This window comes from Antedon bifida, chromosome 7 (genome assembly GCF_963402885.1).
Source record: "Antedon bifida chromosome 7, ecAntBifi1.1, whole genome shotgun sequence".
Classification (NCBI taxonomy): domain Eukaryota; kingdom Metazoa; phylum Echinodermata; class Crinoidea; order Comatulida; family Antedonidae; genus Antedon; species Antedon bifida.
Window position 1 is genome coordinate 24,411,049 of NC_136232.1, and position 15,429 is coordinate 24,426,477.

At 34.9% G+C, this 15,429-nt stretch overlaps 1 protein-coding gene across 2 annotated transcripts in view; it reads left to right on the forward strand.

Annotated features, from left to right (window-relative positions):
- The window catches only part of LOC144848741 (bridge-like lipid transfer protein family member 3B), a 109,311-nt gene that overhangs the window by 9,004 nt on the left and 84,878 nt on the right, over positions 1-15,429 (forward strand). For both annotated transcript variants that reach the window (XR_013613910.1, XM_078705607.1), the window contains exons 9-19: positions 3,782-3,868; positions 7,119-7,709; positions 8,334-8,440; positions 8,856-8,936; positions 9,618-11,478; positions 11,610-11,738; positions 12,067-12,152; positions 12,538-12,688; positions 13,307-13,458; positions 14,365-14,493; positions 15,060-15,168. Coding sequence is in view for 1 of the 2 variants with exons in the window: in XM_078705607.1 (XP_078561733.1) it covers positions 3,782-3,868; positions 7,119-7,709; positions 8,334-8,440; positions 8,856-8,936; positions 9,618-11,478; positions 11,610-11,738; positions 12,067-12,152; positions 12,538-12,688; positions 13,307-13,458; positions 14,365-14,493; positions 15,060-15,168 (3,483 nt within the window). In the remaining variant the exon portion in view is untranslated. The remainder of the gene's footprint in view (positions 1-3,781; positions 3,869-7,118; positions 7,710-8,333; positions 8,441-8,855; positions 8,937-9,617; positions 11,479-11,609; positions 11,739-12,066; positions 12,153-12,537; positions 12,689-13,306; positions 13,459-14,364; positions 14,494-15,059; positions 15,169-15,429) is intronic.

Genomic DNA, 15,429 nt, shown 5'->3' on the forward strand with positions numbered 1-15,429 from the left:
TAACCGTAATTGAAATTTTAAATTTAGAAGCACAGAAAGTAAATCTAGCATTCAGAAATCATAGAGAATACTTTGAAAAATATAGAGGGCGCTATTCAATATTGTGTAGTTTTCGTGACGTCAATATATACATTTTTTTTTGGAAAATCAATAAGCATGGTTTGTTAGTATAGTTGAAAAAGAAAGTTTAATACGATAACTTTTGAATTATAGAAAACATTGTGCAAACAAACAAGCAAAATAAAGCTCTGTCCACACTATCAAACTTTATGTGACCAAAAATATGTGATGTGCCCATATATGGACATGATGATGTCATAAATGACTACCATATTTGGGCATATCACTACTATTATTTGGGCACATCACCTTTTTTTTCAAACTAGTTTGATAGTGTAGACAGAGCTTAAGAAACGTACAAAACCTGCAGTTATTATCCACCTACTGTAATTTGTTTTTTTAGCAACTTAAAATAGTTTAGATTGTAATTAACATTTTCACTTCTTTTGTAATGCCACAAATCAGAGACTGTCTTTAAAGTGTGGGGAATAAGAAACAGTGGTTTGTATTTTGTATAAATTTGCATAAATTAGCATTAATTAGCATAGTGTAATGTTACGGTCCAGCATGAATGTCTAACTTGCATTTTATCCTAATTCTCACTACTAATTTGTCGTCAGAACATCTATTGTTGATACCATTAATTGTAAACAGATAAAGTGCCATCAGTTTATTCTACTAACCAATCATACTAAAGTTTGAGATGACATCACTGCAGGGTGTCCAATCTAACATGCCAACACTTCAAACCTTTTTGCTGTTATATGTAATGATTATCACCCCCTCTGCTTGTGTTTCAACCGTTTGGTTTGGAACACTTGATAATGTTGCACTCTTTAGATGAGACATTTAGCTGTTGGTTCTACAGTACATGCAACATGACTCTGTTGTACACAAGAAAAAATGATAACATATATATTACAATACATAAAACAAACACAGAAGATTTTCTTGCAGTTTTAAACCAATTCCCAGACTCCATTTTATTGACACACCTATTGAAGTCTCTTTCAAATATTCTCCATTCTTAAACTGCTTGATAACTATTTTTGTTTATGTACTTCTTGTAGCTAATAGAAGATCTCTATCTCTTTTTTTCTTTCAACTAGCTGTTGTATTTATAGGGATTATATCGGAATCATTGTATTACATAAAGTAATATTAACAATGTGTCTACTCTTATTTTTACTGCTTGGTTTTGTATATGCTTACATCTACTATTTTTGGTTTGTTTTTTATTTATATTTCTTTGCAGGAAAGGTTTTCAGTTATAACATTTCTTTCTAACTATTTGGCCGATATTTTTTAATTTTGTATATTTTTACAAACTTATATAACACTGTAAGGTTTGGGTCATAAATCTCCTTTAAAAACAAGTACTGTACAGTAATTATGCATTTGTACTGTATGCCGACAAGTCTTGCATGTAGACATGCAATAGAATGAATTTTCACTTATTCTATACAATACAGACTCGAATGTTGAGAACGATATTTAGGGCCACTCCCAAACAGGCTAAATCATAAACCACTTATGTGGTAAAAATATTCCCGATATTTATTGCCCAATCTTAGACTGGTTTAACTTGCATTGTCATCATCAATTTCATTTACGTTTCTGTAAATTGAATATTTTAGTTTTGACTGTTTAGTTTATCTATTGTATGTACTGTAATTAATAAATTATGTTGTTGTTGATATAGTAATCAAATACTACTTTACATACAGTACCTAGCTAGCAATCAAATTGATTGGCCAATTAAATTCTTGATTCATTTATCATTTAACTAATTCTTTCCTTAATTGATTCATTCATTCTATTATTGAATAAAATGATTAATTAAATAATCAAGCTAATAATTAATTACGTAGATCAATCAATAATTTTTTGTTTTTAATTTATCAATATAGGAACTAGTACAGTTGACCTACTCCAGGGGGACTCCCAATTTATTAAGGAGACAATGTATTGTATTGGTCCTGACGTTGTCCCCTTAATAGAGGCTCTACTACTACTAAAGCTTTGTTAAACTTTATGTGATGTACAGTACCCATATATGGATGTATGATGATGTCATATCACTACCATATGTGGGCATATCACTACCATATGTGGGCATATCACTACCATATGTGGGCATATCACTACCATATGTGGGCATATCACTATGTGGGCATATCATCACTACCATATTTGAGTACATCACACTTTTTTTGTCAAATATTTTGATAGTGTAGACATAGCTTTACTATAATTAAACTTCTGCGTATGATTCTACATTTAATTTTTTTTTTTTTATCTGTTTGATTTATTTATACCGTGTGGAATCAAGATCCCAATGAAGGTATTGGTATACAGTAGTTGAATGTTTTAGTACGTCCCTCCCTTTGATTGGTTCCCACAAGGACGCAGTAAACGGACATACACGCAACGCAAGTAAATTGACCAATCACATGCCAGAGTTCAGATAATCCATCACGAATTGTCAAATTACTTGCATTGTGTGTTGCGTCTTTGCGTGTTTTTTTTTCCTTGTGAGAACTAAGTATGTTCTGTATATAAGTTGTTGCTATGTATATACTGTACAATAACCTAGCTTTATTAATCAATAAAAACGTATGTTTTCCAATATTTATTCAATTATTATCAATCAATAAAATATATATATGCATATAATTATTATAATTAACTTTGTATACTGATACTATATATATCTAACATATTATATAAAAAATAACTTGTTTTTCTTATATTTGATTTTATATTCTTATAAAAATTAATATCTTTATCTTTATTGTTTTCTTTATCTATATAAACTTTTTTATTTATATAATTTTATTGGTTTATTAACCAATTTTATGTTTGTTTTAAGGTATAGTTTTTTTACTATGATGACAACATTACATTTTTCAACATTTTTTTCTGTAGAAACACAAATATATGGAAATGTTTTATTATTAAAAATATTTTAATATAAGTCTACATATACTATATAAAACTATATTAGTATTACCAGTAGACCACCCTAACATAGGTTATACCCCCTTCCAGCCAACATCTGTCACGCATTTTTTCTGTAGCATGATAAAATATTAACAGATGTTTATTAATACTTTGCATGTATGCATGTGTAAGAGTTACTCTTGGTGGATATATAATAAATTAACAATTGATTTTACAAATTTTTTTTGCCGTTTAATTTTTAACTTAACTTTTATTTATTATTTTGATAGAAAATTAATTTTTTTATTTTTTACTAAGTTTTTTGTTAAGTAATATGCATTGTTTTTTGTTTTGTATTACTATTATACTATCATTTTGGCCATTAATCCAATTAAAATGACTTCCTTCTTGATGATATGGGCAAGTAATTTACAACTACTAGCCCAGCCATCTATTTGGCATAAAACCTTACAAGACATGATACAATTGTTATATAACTGGTGGTTATGTCATCAGAAAAATATGAAAAAACTCTGTAAAGCTCTGTCTACACTACCAAACTTTGTGACAAAAAAATGTGATGTGCCCATATATGGACATAATGATGTCATCTCACTACCATATTTGGGCATAATTGCTACCTTATTTCGGCATCACACTTTTTGTCAAACTAGTTTGATAGTGTGGACAGAGCTTAAGAGCAATATTATGTTGTGTTCCTTTCACACAGAATGTTTCCAATCCATGCTGAATGTGTTCAATTTCTTATCGTTCTTAGAATCATTCAAGCGGCGTGTTGATGGTGGAGCTATGCAGCTAACTCTACATAAGCTTTTTGTTGACTACTATCCATTCCATACAGCTAGTGAGTAGAGTATATACTGTTTATTTTAGAAAAAACTTTAAAATACTTTAAATGGTACAGTCCTCAGAATTGTAGTCTATTTTGAAAGATGAATACCATACTTATATCTATAATGGTAAAGCCCATAATCATCTTTTAACATTGTTAAATTTCTATGTTGTGATTATTACTGGGATATTCCTACTTTCTTATTTGGACAATAGTGAGCTTTCGAAGTGGCGACGCGGGGAGGGGAGACGCGGAAGTCAGTCAACCATGAATACCGTTGCATGGCTTTCGCGTCACGAATTATAAGCTGTTTCGATTTATGAGAACGCGGTCTGTGTAATCGCATTTCCCTACTAGGGCCTTATAGGTCTAGGCCTAATTTCACACAGAAGTTCTTAAATATCTTTCTAAATAAAATACAATCAGTACAGATTGTATCTGTACTCTTATATAGACATGGTATTGTTCGAACTCGATTGGATAACGACTCTTTAACATTCTCGGCGTGGTACGGCGGAACAGCACTAGTCCTCAGTTGTACGCACGCGCAACAGAGATCAAATTGATACGCCCTCATCTTTCAGTATTTTTATTCACGAGGCGGGATCTCCGAAGAGATACTTTATATATATAAACACAAGAGGCAAAGAACATTAATTCTAAACCGCCCGGTGATATACTGAAATTTAATTAATTAATTTGAAACGATAAAGATGAGGAAATCTGTGAGAATGAGAAAAAGTCGCCCCAACCGAGACTCAAACTCGGACCGCCTGCTTGATATGCAGATGTCCTAACCATTAGACCACTGGGGCTTTCATGGTATTGTTCGAACTCGATTGGATAACGACTCTTTAACATTCTCGGCGTGGTACGGCGGAACAGCACTAGTCCTCAGTTGTACGCACGCGCAACAGAGATCAAATTGATACGCCCTCATCTTTCAGTATTTTTATTCACGAGGCGGGATCTCCGAAGAGATACTTTATATATATAAACACAAGAGGCAAAGAACATTAATTCTAAACCGCCCGGTGATATACTGAAATTTAATTAATTAATTTGAAACGATAAAGATGAGGAAATCTGTGAGAATGAGAAAAAGTCGCCCCAACCGAGACTCGAACTCGGACCGCCTGCTTGATATGCAGATGTCCTAACCATTAGACCACTGGGGCTTTCATGGTATTGTTCGAACTCGATTGGATAACGACTCTTTAACATTCTCGGCGTGGTACGGCGGAACAGCACTAGTCCTCAGTTGTACGCACGCGCAACAGAGATCAAATTGATACGCCCTCATCTTTCAGTATTTTTATTCACGAGGCGGGATCTCCGAAGAGATACTTTATATATATAAACACAAGAGGCAAAGAACATTAATTCTAAACCGCCCGGTGATATACTGAAATTTAATTAATTTGAAACGATAAAGATGAGGAAATCTGTGAGAATGAGAAAAAGTCGCCCCAACCGAGACTCGAACTCGGACCGCCTGCTTGATATGCAGATGTCCTAACCATTAGACCACTGGGGCTTTCATGGTATTGTTCGAACTCGATTGGATAACGACTCTTTAACATTCTCGGCGTGGTACGGCGGAACAGCACTAGTCCTCAGTTGTACGCACGCGCAACAGAGATCAAATTGATACGCCCTCATCTTTCAGTATTTTTATTCACGAGGCGGGATCTCCGAAGAGATACTTTATATATATAAACACAAGAGGCAAAGAACATTAATTCTAAACCGCCCGGTGATATACTGAAATTTAATTAATTAATTTGAAACGATAAAGATGAGGAAATCTGTGAGAATGAGAAAAAGTCGCCCCAACCAAGACTCGAACTCGGACCGCCTGCTTGATATGCAGATGTCCTAACCATTAGACCACTGGGGCTTTCATGGTATTGTTCGAACTTGATTGGATAACGACTCTTTAACATTCTCGGCGTGGTACGGCGGAACAGCACTAGTCCTCAGTTGTACGCACGCGCAACAGAGATCAAATTGATACGCCCTCATCTTTCAGTATTTTTATTCACGAGGCGGGATCTCCGAAGAGATACTTTATATATATAAACACAAGAGGCAAAGAACATTAATTCTAAACCGCCCGGTGATATACTGAAATTTAATTAATTAATTTGAAACGATAAAGATGAGGAAATCTGTGAGAATGAGAAAAAGTCGCCCCAACCGAGACTCGAACTCGGACCGCCTGCTTGATATGCAGATGTCCTAACCATTAGACCACTGGGGCTTTCATGGTATTGTTCGAACTCGATTGGATAACGACTCTTTAACATTCTCGGCGTGGTACGGCGGAACAGCACTAGTCCTCAGTTGTACGCACGCGTAACAGAGATCAAATTGATACGCCCTCATCTTTCAGTATTTTTATTCACGAGGCGGGATCTCCGAAGAGATACTTTATATATATAAACACAAGAGGCAAAGAACATTAATTCTAAACCGCCCGGTGATATACTGAAATTTAATTAATTAATTTGAAACGATAAAGATGAGGAAATCTGTGAGAATGAGAAAAAGTCGCCCCAACCGAGACTCGAACTCGGACCGCCTGCTTGATATGCAGATGTCCTAACCATTAGACCACTGGGGCTTTCATGGTATTGTTCGAACTCGATTGGATAACGACTCTTTAACATTCTCGGCGTGGTACGGCGGAACAGCACTAGTCCTCAGTGGTACGCACGCGCAACAGAGATCAAATTGATACGCCCTCATCTTTCAGTATTTTTATTCACGAGGCGGGATCTCCGAAGAGATACTTTATATATATAAACACAAGAGGCAAAGAACATTAATTCTAAACCGCCCGGTGATATACTGAAATTTAATTAATTAATTTGAAACGATAAAGATGAGGAAATCTGTGAGAATTATATAGATATATAAACTGTAAAAACACTCATAGAAGGTCCATAACAAATCGCGTCTTCCAGGCAACACCAAATCAGCCGAATCCCGTCTCACCATGAGCAGGCCGAACAAATTGCGCAGTAGGATTTCACGGTCTGTTGCATCTCGATAATCGCCGCGTCATGTGTTTCGAAAGCTGCCTATTATCTTTTAGATAATTAAACTTTGACCCTTGGTTTGTGTTATATAATTAGTTAGTTCTTCATTAGACTTCATAAATAATAACCCCCATGATAGAGTTCACTAACCACCCCAAACCCTTTCCTTCCATGGAAACGTTCCTGCATTGTTACAAATTTCTGATTTTTTTTTAAAGGTGCAAGTCGAGAGCATTGGGAACGATACGATGAAGCAATGAAGGCAGCTGATAAATGGGTTCAAGCAATTCTTGGACATTTCAAACGGCAATATACACACGCTAGGCAACATATAGCCAAAGCTCAGGAACAGGCAAAAGCCGCTGCTAGAAAAACTGAACAGAGAGAAACTGCTAATACCAACATTGAACAAAATGGACCTGATAGCAGAAATGGAACAACACTATTGAATGAGAGTGTGAGAGCAAACACAACAACAGACACTAAAAACACAAACATTCAGGTTAAATTTGATAACACTAGGAAGTCAAGTATTAGTTTATCCGATGAGGTTAAAGGTCAACCGAAGCCACCACCAGTACCGCGAACTTCTCCTGCAACAAAGTCCATTAAACTGTTGGCGCATTGTGCTATTATACGCATCAGTGACTTTGAAATTTATAATTTATCGACCTCCGATAGGGCGTCGAAAGGATCGCAATCTCGACTTTTCTCATCCGACAAAAAAGCTTTATTCCTCCCACCGGAAATGTCGTCTGTACATATTGAGTATACTTCCTATTATTTTCCTGATGGATTAGATTTTCCAGGTATGTTTTTGTTTTTCAAAAAAAAAGAAAATTAAACTTGCAGAGTACGAACTATGCAACAGCAAACTTATGCAAACAATTTCAATTTCATGGTAAAAGTCATAAGATCTGTCTACACTATCAAACTAGTTTGACAAAAAAAGTGTGATGTGCCCAAATATGGTAGTGATATGCCTAAATAGTGATATGACATCACTATATCCATATATGGGCAAATCACATTTTTTTCATATAAAGTTTGATAGTTTAGACAGAGCTTTACGCATTGTTTAAGAATATACTTTGATACGTTCAATACTCTGCAACTCGGGTATAGTCTGCTTGACTTCAAACTGATGTATCTGATAGGCTGATGTAGTGCAGTGGTCCCTCACTTCAGTGAAATGCTCTTTGAACTGTAACTACATTGGTTTGTTTTTCCACATCAATGTTCAGATGACAGTTGAGTCCCTCTGTTAAATTCTTTTCTATTTCATCAAAACTTACATACAGTACATAGTATTCTTCTTATTTAAGTAGGCTTTGTGGGCTCATACTGAAGTTCCATAATAATCAATAGGTTGATTGTGAAACTTACGACGATATGAAAATGACCTGTTTTTAAAACTTGTGTTGCTCTTTCAGTTCCAGCACCGAATGTCTTTGTACAACTGAACCCCTTTCAGTTCACTCTGGATTACACCACCATCTTGTGGATCAATCAATTTGTCTTCAACATTAAGCAGTCACTGGTAAATATATACTAAACTAAAAAACAATACTGAATATTTAAAGATATTTGTATTTGTTATTAAATGATAAGAATAAAAGAAATGTCCCTGTCGTCTAGGTAAGTAGAGATCCATTGCCACCTGGGCATAACTCACTTTTACTCCCTTTCTTCTGATTGTATTCACTATATTTGTGTTGGAATCTCTTTCATTAGATTCAAGGACGTAATGTAACACAAAGTGATTTGACCAATCTCAAGCTATGGATTATTCAAGCATTTGATTGGTCAACTCACTTGCATTGCGTCTACGTCATTGCGTTACGTCCTGGTGTGAACCAAGTTTAGTTTGATTTAATTTTATTGTCATTATTAATTATTTTGCCATTTCTCAGTTAATTAAGATTTCATTATGAGAATGTTTGTGTTATTTTTAGCCTGAAGACTTGCAGGCTGATCCTAGTCCAACAATTGGTATGGATCATATTGACATTAGAGTTGATGCTTTGATGCCCAAGGTATGCTAACCTTTTTTAATGTAAATACATAGTTTGTTATATATTATATGCACATATGCAAAAGCACAACAGTGGTTATGATAATATTGGTGATGACATTAATAATTATTGTACACAGAGATCTTTGTTTTGAAATGGATCCTCTTATGTTAACACCACCTAGAACCAACCTAAAATCCGTGCCTAATGGCTTCTTTTCCCAGGCACCAGAGACTTGGAACCAACTTCCTCGTTCCATCCGTTACACTCCATCCCCTTTTCAATTCAAATCTCTCCTGAAAACTCACCTATTTCAATAGTTATTCTTTTCATGTTGCGCTGTGAGACTGTGGTAAAGAGCACTTTATAAATGTTCGATATTATTTATTATTATTGTAAGATGTAAGTGATAATTATAATATTGATGATAATGATGATATTAATAATTATTGTAAGATGAAATAGATAATGATGAACTTGATATTGTTAGTTAGTAATAATGATATTTATTAGCATCCATTTATTAGAATCAAAGACAAAGGGGTTTGGGTTAGGATAAAGGGAAAGAGTTTGCGTAATGGAAGTAAAAGCGGCGTGAATGCGAATTTTGACAACAAAAATTATCCCTATGAATTAGTTATAGTAAGTAAGCTTTAAAATACCATTATTTTTTATGTTTATTTCTTTGTCTAATATATTTAGATAATTATTCCTACCACATCAACGGTTCCAGAACATCCAGACCGACCGGAATCACTGTTGATACAATTATCTCAACTAACGGCGTCAAATTGTCGGATCGGTACCAACTCCACTCGCTCAGAACTGTCCACTAAGCTGCAACAACTGTACAAGTCAAGACTGTTCACAAACAACCTCTACTTTCCAAACCATGTTGGCGACTTCACAAGTCTACCGCAGCTGCTCTGGGATCATGCTTTTCAGCCGAATTTCTTTCTTCCCGGAACACATAATGAAAATGAAAATCAACAAGAAAAATCCGAAAGAACTGAATCTGATTCCACTTTGGAATCAAAGCAGGAATCAGACGAGAAAAAAGTGAATCCAGACTTGAAGCATATGAAGTTATCTACTTACACATTTAGAGAAGATTCTAGAAAAGATGTCTGGTGTGTGAAGATTGACCAGATATGGGCAGACTTTGTCAAGCCTGTAGAGTTCAAAGACAGACAAATTCCCTTTATAGATGCCGTTCCATTGACAATTTGGGTCAGTTTTCCTATGCAATTGAATGACGATAAAAAAGAAACATCTGAATCTCAAGAAACACCACAGAAATCAAGAAATATGACGTTTTCACCAGATGAAAAGAAATGCCAGATGGAGATTGATCAGTTAAGAACCAGCTTGTTAGAGAACGGCTCTGAACAAGCTTCTAACGGAGTTGGTTTACCAGAAAGGAAACAAGATCAGAATACTATCTTGAATAACAAAACCGATGTCAAAGATGTCGACCAGATGGAGTTGAGTAAACCTAAGCATGGAGATATGCATCTGGTTGTACACACTAGCGAGGTTGTCCGTCTTGTAATCCAACACTATCAAGTTTTGTTTCTACTCCGTCTTCAAACATCTGTGCAGAGACTTCTTCAAGAAATGGAAGAGGATCAATTAATGCTTAGTGCCCAGAAGGAAATACCATCATCGAGCAAAATAGTCGCCTTTCGTTGTCCAGATATCGAAGCCACATTACTCATGGCTCCAGCTCCGTCTGAAGATACTCCAAGTGAGGATATATCTGTTGGTAATAGTGCTGGAGGATTAGAAGATAAAGACTTAACAGGTTTAGTTAGTGGAGAGAGTGTAGAAGATGTAAATGCTGCCAAGCCAGTTATTAGTCCGACTGGATCGTGCCCTGGGGAGGCATCGGTTTCTAGCAGTTTACCAAGTAGTCCCAGTATAGACACTTTATCAGATTCAATCCCCGTAAACATCACTACGACATCACAAAACCTTTTCATAGAAGAAAAGAAAAATGGAGAAGTTCTAAGTGTAAAAACCTTGACAACAAAACAAACGATTGATATTCCAACAGAGTTTCGAGAAAGAGCGGCGACTCAACCGTCTACAAGAAATTATTCTCAAATCCTTCCAAAAGTTTCCACTGACAGCCCAGAAGTCATAATTGATTCCACTAATCAGCAACATTTAAATACCAAACCGACACACAGTAGAACTTTGTCAAATACCGACATATCAAATAGAGATTTTCCAGATGGGCGTGTCTTGTACACAAGTTCTTCAAATCGTTCGACAAGTCCTATCATGATAAACTCTAGTTTAAACGTCTCCTACATGATGACTAATCAGCCGCCTCGAAGTGCTTCACACTCGGACCTGGCTAAGATATCTGCATCCAGCCTTTCTGCATCATTTACCCAGAAGCAGCAGATGTTGATGGGGTCTGCGCTCTCTCTTGATGAAGTCTCTTCCTTAGGAGGGTTTGAGACTGAAACTCTCTCAATCCAGAGCGACTCGAGCGATAGCAGTTTCACTTTCGTCAATCGGCAAAATTTAGAAATGGATTCAGAAAGTGGACTAGGTAATTATATTTTTAATTATTTTAATTTGCAGCTAAAAGTAATACTATTTTTTCTTTTGTATCGATAATAAATTTATTTGGCCATCCGGGAAAGATAAAATTACACTGTTTGTAAATTTGTTCAATGATAGGTAGTGAACTATCCCAATCTTTACCAGTATTAAATGGTCGGTCACCTGACATAAGTAGCCAATCACCTGACATCATTGAGCAATCAACTGCTGTAGTCGAACAGTCACATGATGAAAAACTAGAAAATGGTAAGTGGGCAAAAAAATAGCAGATTTTGGTTTAAAAAGTTTTGTCTGATATCACCATACGTGCCAAACATCAGCTTTTAAATCCAATGGTCGTGACGTCATCTACAGCAAAGAAATAGGTTGAGGGAGTACATGAACACATTTTATTCTTTAAAAAGGTGAAAAAAGGTTAAAAAGGTACAACATTATACACTTGCAATTTTTGCTTTAAAAAAGTGTTTTTAAATAAACTACAACAAAATTATAGGAGGGGAAGGAATAGGTCTGTATGTCATCTTGGAATATAGAGAAACTGCACTTACAATTGTTATTGTTATTACCATCACAGAATCTGCAGATGGCGCTGAGCAGTCTAAACCGGCACAACTTACTACGGAGGAAATGTATAGCAACAGCAAGCATAAACTAAATACGGTAAGTTTATTTTATTTGGGTCGGTAGGGGTTGTGTGGGGGGGGGTGGTGGCAGTGGGTCAGGATCAATTCGTTTAATTTTATCAATTTCGTTTGATATCTTAATGAAGAGAATTGAATTGAACAAGAAGTTCATTTAAAAGCCGTCTCCTTTGAACATACAGTATGCACTTTAATAATATGTTAAATTACCTAATTTGTTTACAGGTGTCTGTTTTAAAAGTAAGTTTAGATGGTGTGAATGTTGCTGTAGACTTGGACAACAATAATAATGTTAATTACCTAATTTGTTTACAGGTGTCTGTTTTAAAAGTAAGTTTAAATGGTGTAATGTTGCTATAGACTTTGACAACAATAATAATGTTAATTACCTAATTTGTTTACAGGTGTCTGTTTTAAAAGTAAGTTTAAATGGTGTGAATGTTGCCGTGGACTTGGACAACAACGACATGGCTGCTAGGATTGAGGTTGGCGCATTTGAACGTGAAGAGCAAGGCAACATGAACTACGAACAGTATATGTCTAAAAGACAAACAGGTAAATTGATTGCAATTGGTAGATTAGTGGTAAAGACGCTCTGCTACCAGTCCAGGGTTCTTGGTTCAAATCCACTCCCAAATACTTTGTTTATGTAGAGCATCATCTTTTGTGTGCATGTTTGTCTTGTAAACAGGATTGCCAACTTTGAAAAGGATTGTGAATGAATGCTCATGGTTATACTTGGCAATTTGGCCTAATATAAATAAAGGAACACAAAACAAATGTGTCTGTAATCTTAAAAGGCTTTTAAGTTGAAGTGATGTTTATGAAATCAAATTTATTACAATTTAATAATATCAAAGTATCAAAAATATACCCTTTCTAAGTAAAGCCCTGTCTACACTATCGAACTTTATGTGACAAAATTATGTGATGTGCCCATATATGGACATGATGATGTCATATCACAACTATATTTGGTAATATCACTACCATATTTGGGCACATCACATCACTTTTTTGTCAAACTATTTTGATAGTAGAAAACGAGCTTAAAGAAAACTAATTTTAAAAATTCTGGGCCTATTCCCAATTTAATTTTGCTAATGCTATTTAAAGGAAATAAAAATTTGTTTCACACAAACTAACTTTTGTTTTTATAATTTTATTTTACAGAGTTGAGTAGAAAAACGAGTGATGCAAGTGAACGAGAAATGTTACTACAAGCTACATTACAATCTCCAGTAGCTAAGATCAGGTTTATTAGCGGGCCAGGAGCTGAGAAATTCTGTGAGACTGCTGCAGACAGAGGGTATGCAGTATTACAGGTAAGGAGAAAATGGGTTATCTAATGCAGTTACTGCTGTAACTAACCTAACATAATACAGGTAGTACATATGTGACTCTGTAATGAGAATGTGTCTATGATACTGGACAAATTTATGCCATATGTGGAGATACAGTACTGAGAATCGATTTAAGCTAAATTTCTTGGCTATTGGACAATGCTCATCCCCTAGTTCAATTACATAATAAAATTAAGGTTTATGTCTTAAGCGATAAATATTTCTTCAATGAATCAAAATATTTATATTATTTGGCTCATAAACATTTATTATTTGTTTATCATCGCAGGACAAGGCCTCTATTTACGTCAACCTATTTACTAAATTGACAAAATTATTGTATAACTATTGCTATGGCCACCTGGGAGAGGTCATAATATTTGAACTATATAATCACTGCATTGGTATATTTCTGACTTGCATTCTTTATAAAATTAATCTGTCTGCATACCTTATGTAAAGTAGCTAATTACAAAAGGACAACAAGGAATACCCTATATACATGCCATCAAGGTTATAGCTTGAACACACTAGCAGGGGACTCATGTATTTTTAATAGGTATAAACTACATGGGTTTAAGGAGGGTGTTACAAGGTCGCAAATTAAAATTGGAGTATGGGTGTTAAGTGAGGTATCAAAATATTTATTGATTGTACTTTAAGGATAGATACAAATCTCATTTCTTTTCATAAAAACTGTATTATATTTAATTAAGTTTCTCTTTTGTATATTTTGATTAAGACAGGACCACAATGTAAAACAGATACACTGTTATCTGATTGTTTTATCCTGTATAAATATATTATTTATTATTATTATTATTATTATTTACTTGTATTTTTCGTTTGTAAATGAAATGTGTGAAAGCAATTATTATTACTTTTTAGGTGGATGGATTTATTTCTGAATTTCAAAAGTCAACCATCTCGAACTTGACCGGGTTTGTTGAAGACGAGATTGTTGGAGAAGCAATGCCGATGAAGATTGAATTGAAAAACACAAAAATACAACTACAGGTATTTTATTAGGTGTTCAATATACTGAGAGAAAATCAATAGAAGAACAAAAACACCTCAGTCTATGATGGACAAAATCCCTTTTAAAGTCTGTCTACACTATTAAACTAGTTTGACAAAAAATGTGTGATGTGCTCAAATATGGTAGTGATATGACATCTCTATATATGTATGGGCACATCACATTTTTTTTTCACATGAAGTTTGATAATGTAGACAAAGCTGAAGTCATTACAACTGTTCATACACCCTTCTTTCTCCCAGCCATCAAATAGCGGCATTACCATAGAGGCACTATATCCAACTAGAGAGTCTACTCCAATCCAATAACAGCTCTATAAGCAAGCCATCAAGAGGGACCATCAAGTACATCTGCATTCTCAATCGGGCAGTCATGAGAGCGCCCTCTTCTCAGTCACGCACCACTATGCCTGCATTAACCGCAGCGACACATTGACCGTATCAACGTAGTGTATATAAACGATCCTTGTATAGGAAACAATTTTGATTTGTTTTCTTTATTTGCAATATTAAATTAGTTTATCATATTTTGTCATAATTTTTAGGACGATATGCCATTAGTCTACATTACAAGCCCTCCTCCGATTCCACTTGATGTAAATATAACACGAATGACGATAGAAAGGTCTCCTGATGGAGTATTTCATATACGAGGTAGGTGGCTCTATTAAATTAAATATTTATTTATGTATTTAATAATGATATTAATATTTTACGTTTGGAAACATGCTGAATGCTTTAGCAATTTTTTAAGTAGTTCAGCTGCTGCTTTTACGGATTTTTTGAAGAGTTTTTCCAACTTTCGTAAGTCGGACACCGACGTGTTTAAGGTGATGTCATGAATAATGTTGCCGAACTTCTGACAGCATAATAAAATAAAAATAAATTTGAGTTTGATCCAAAAAATGTTGCAAA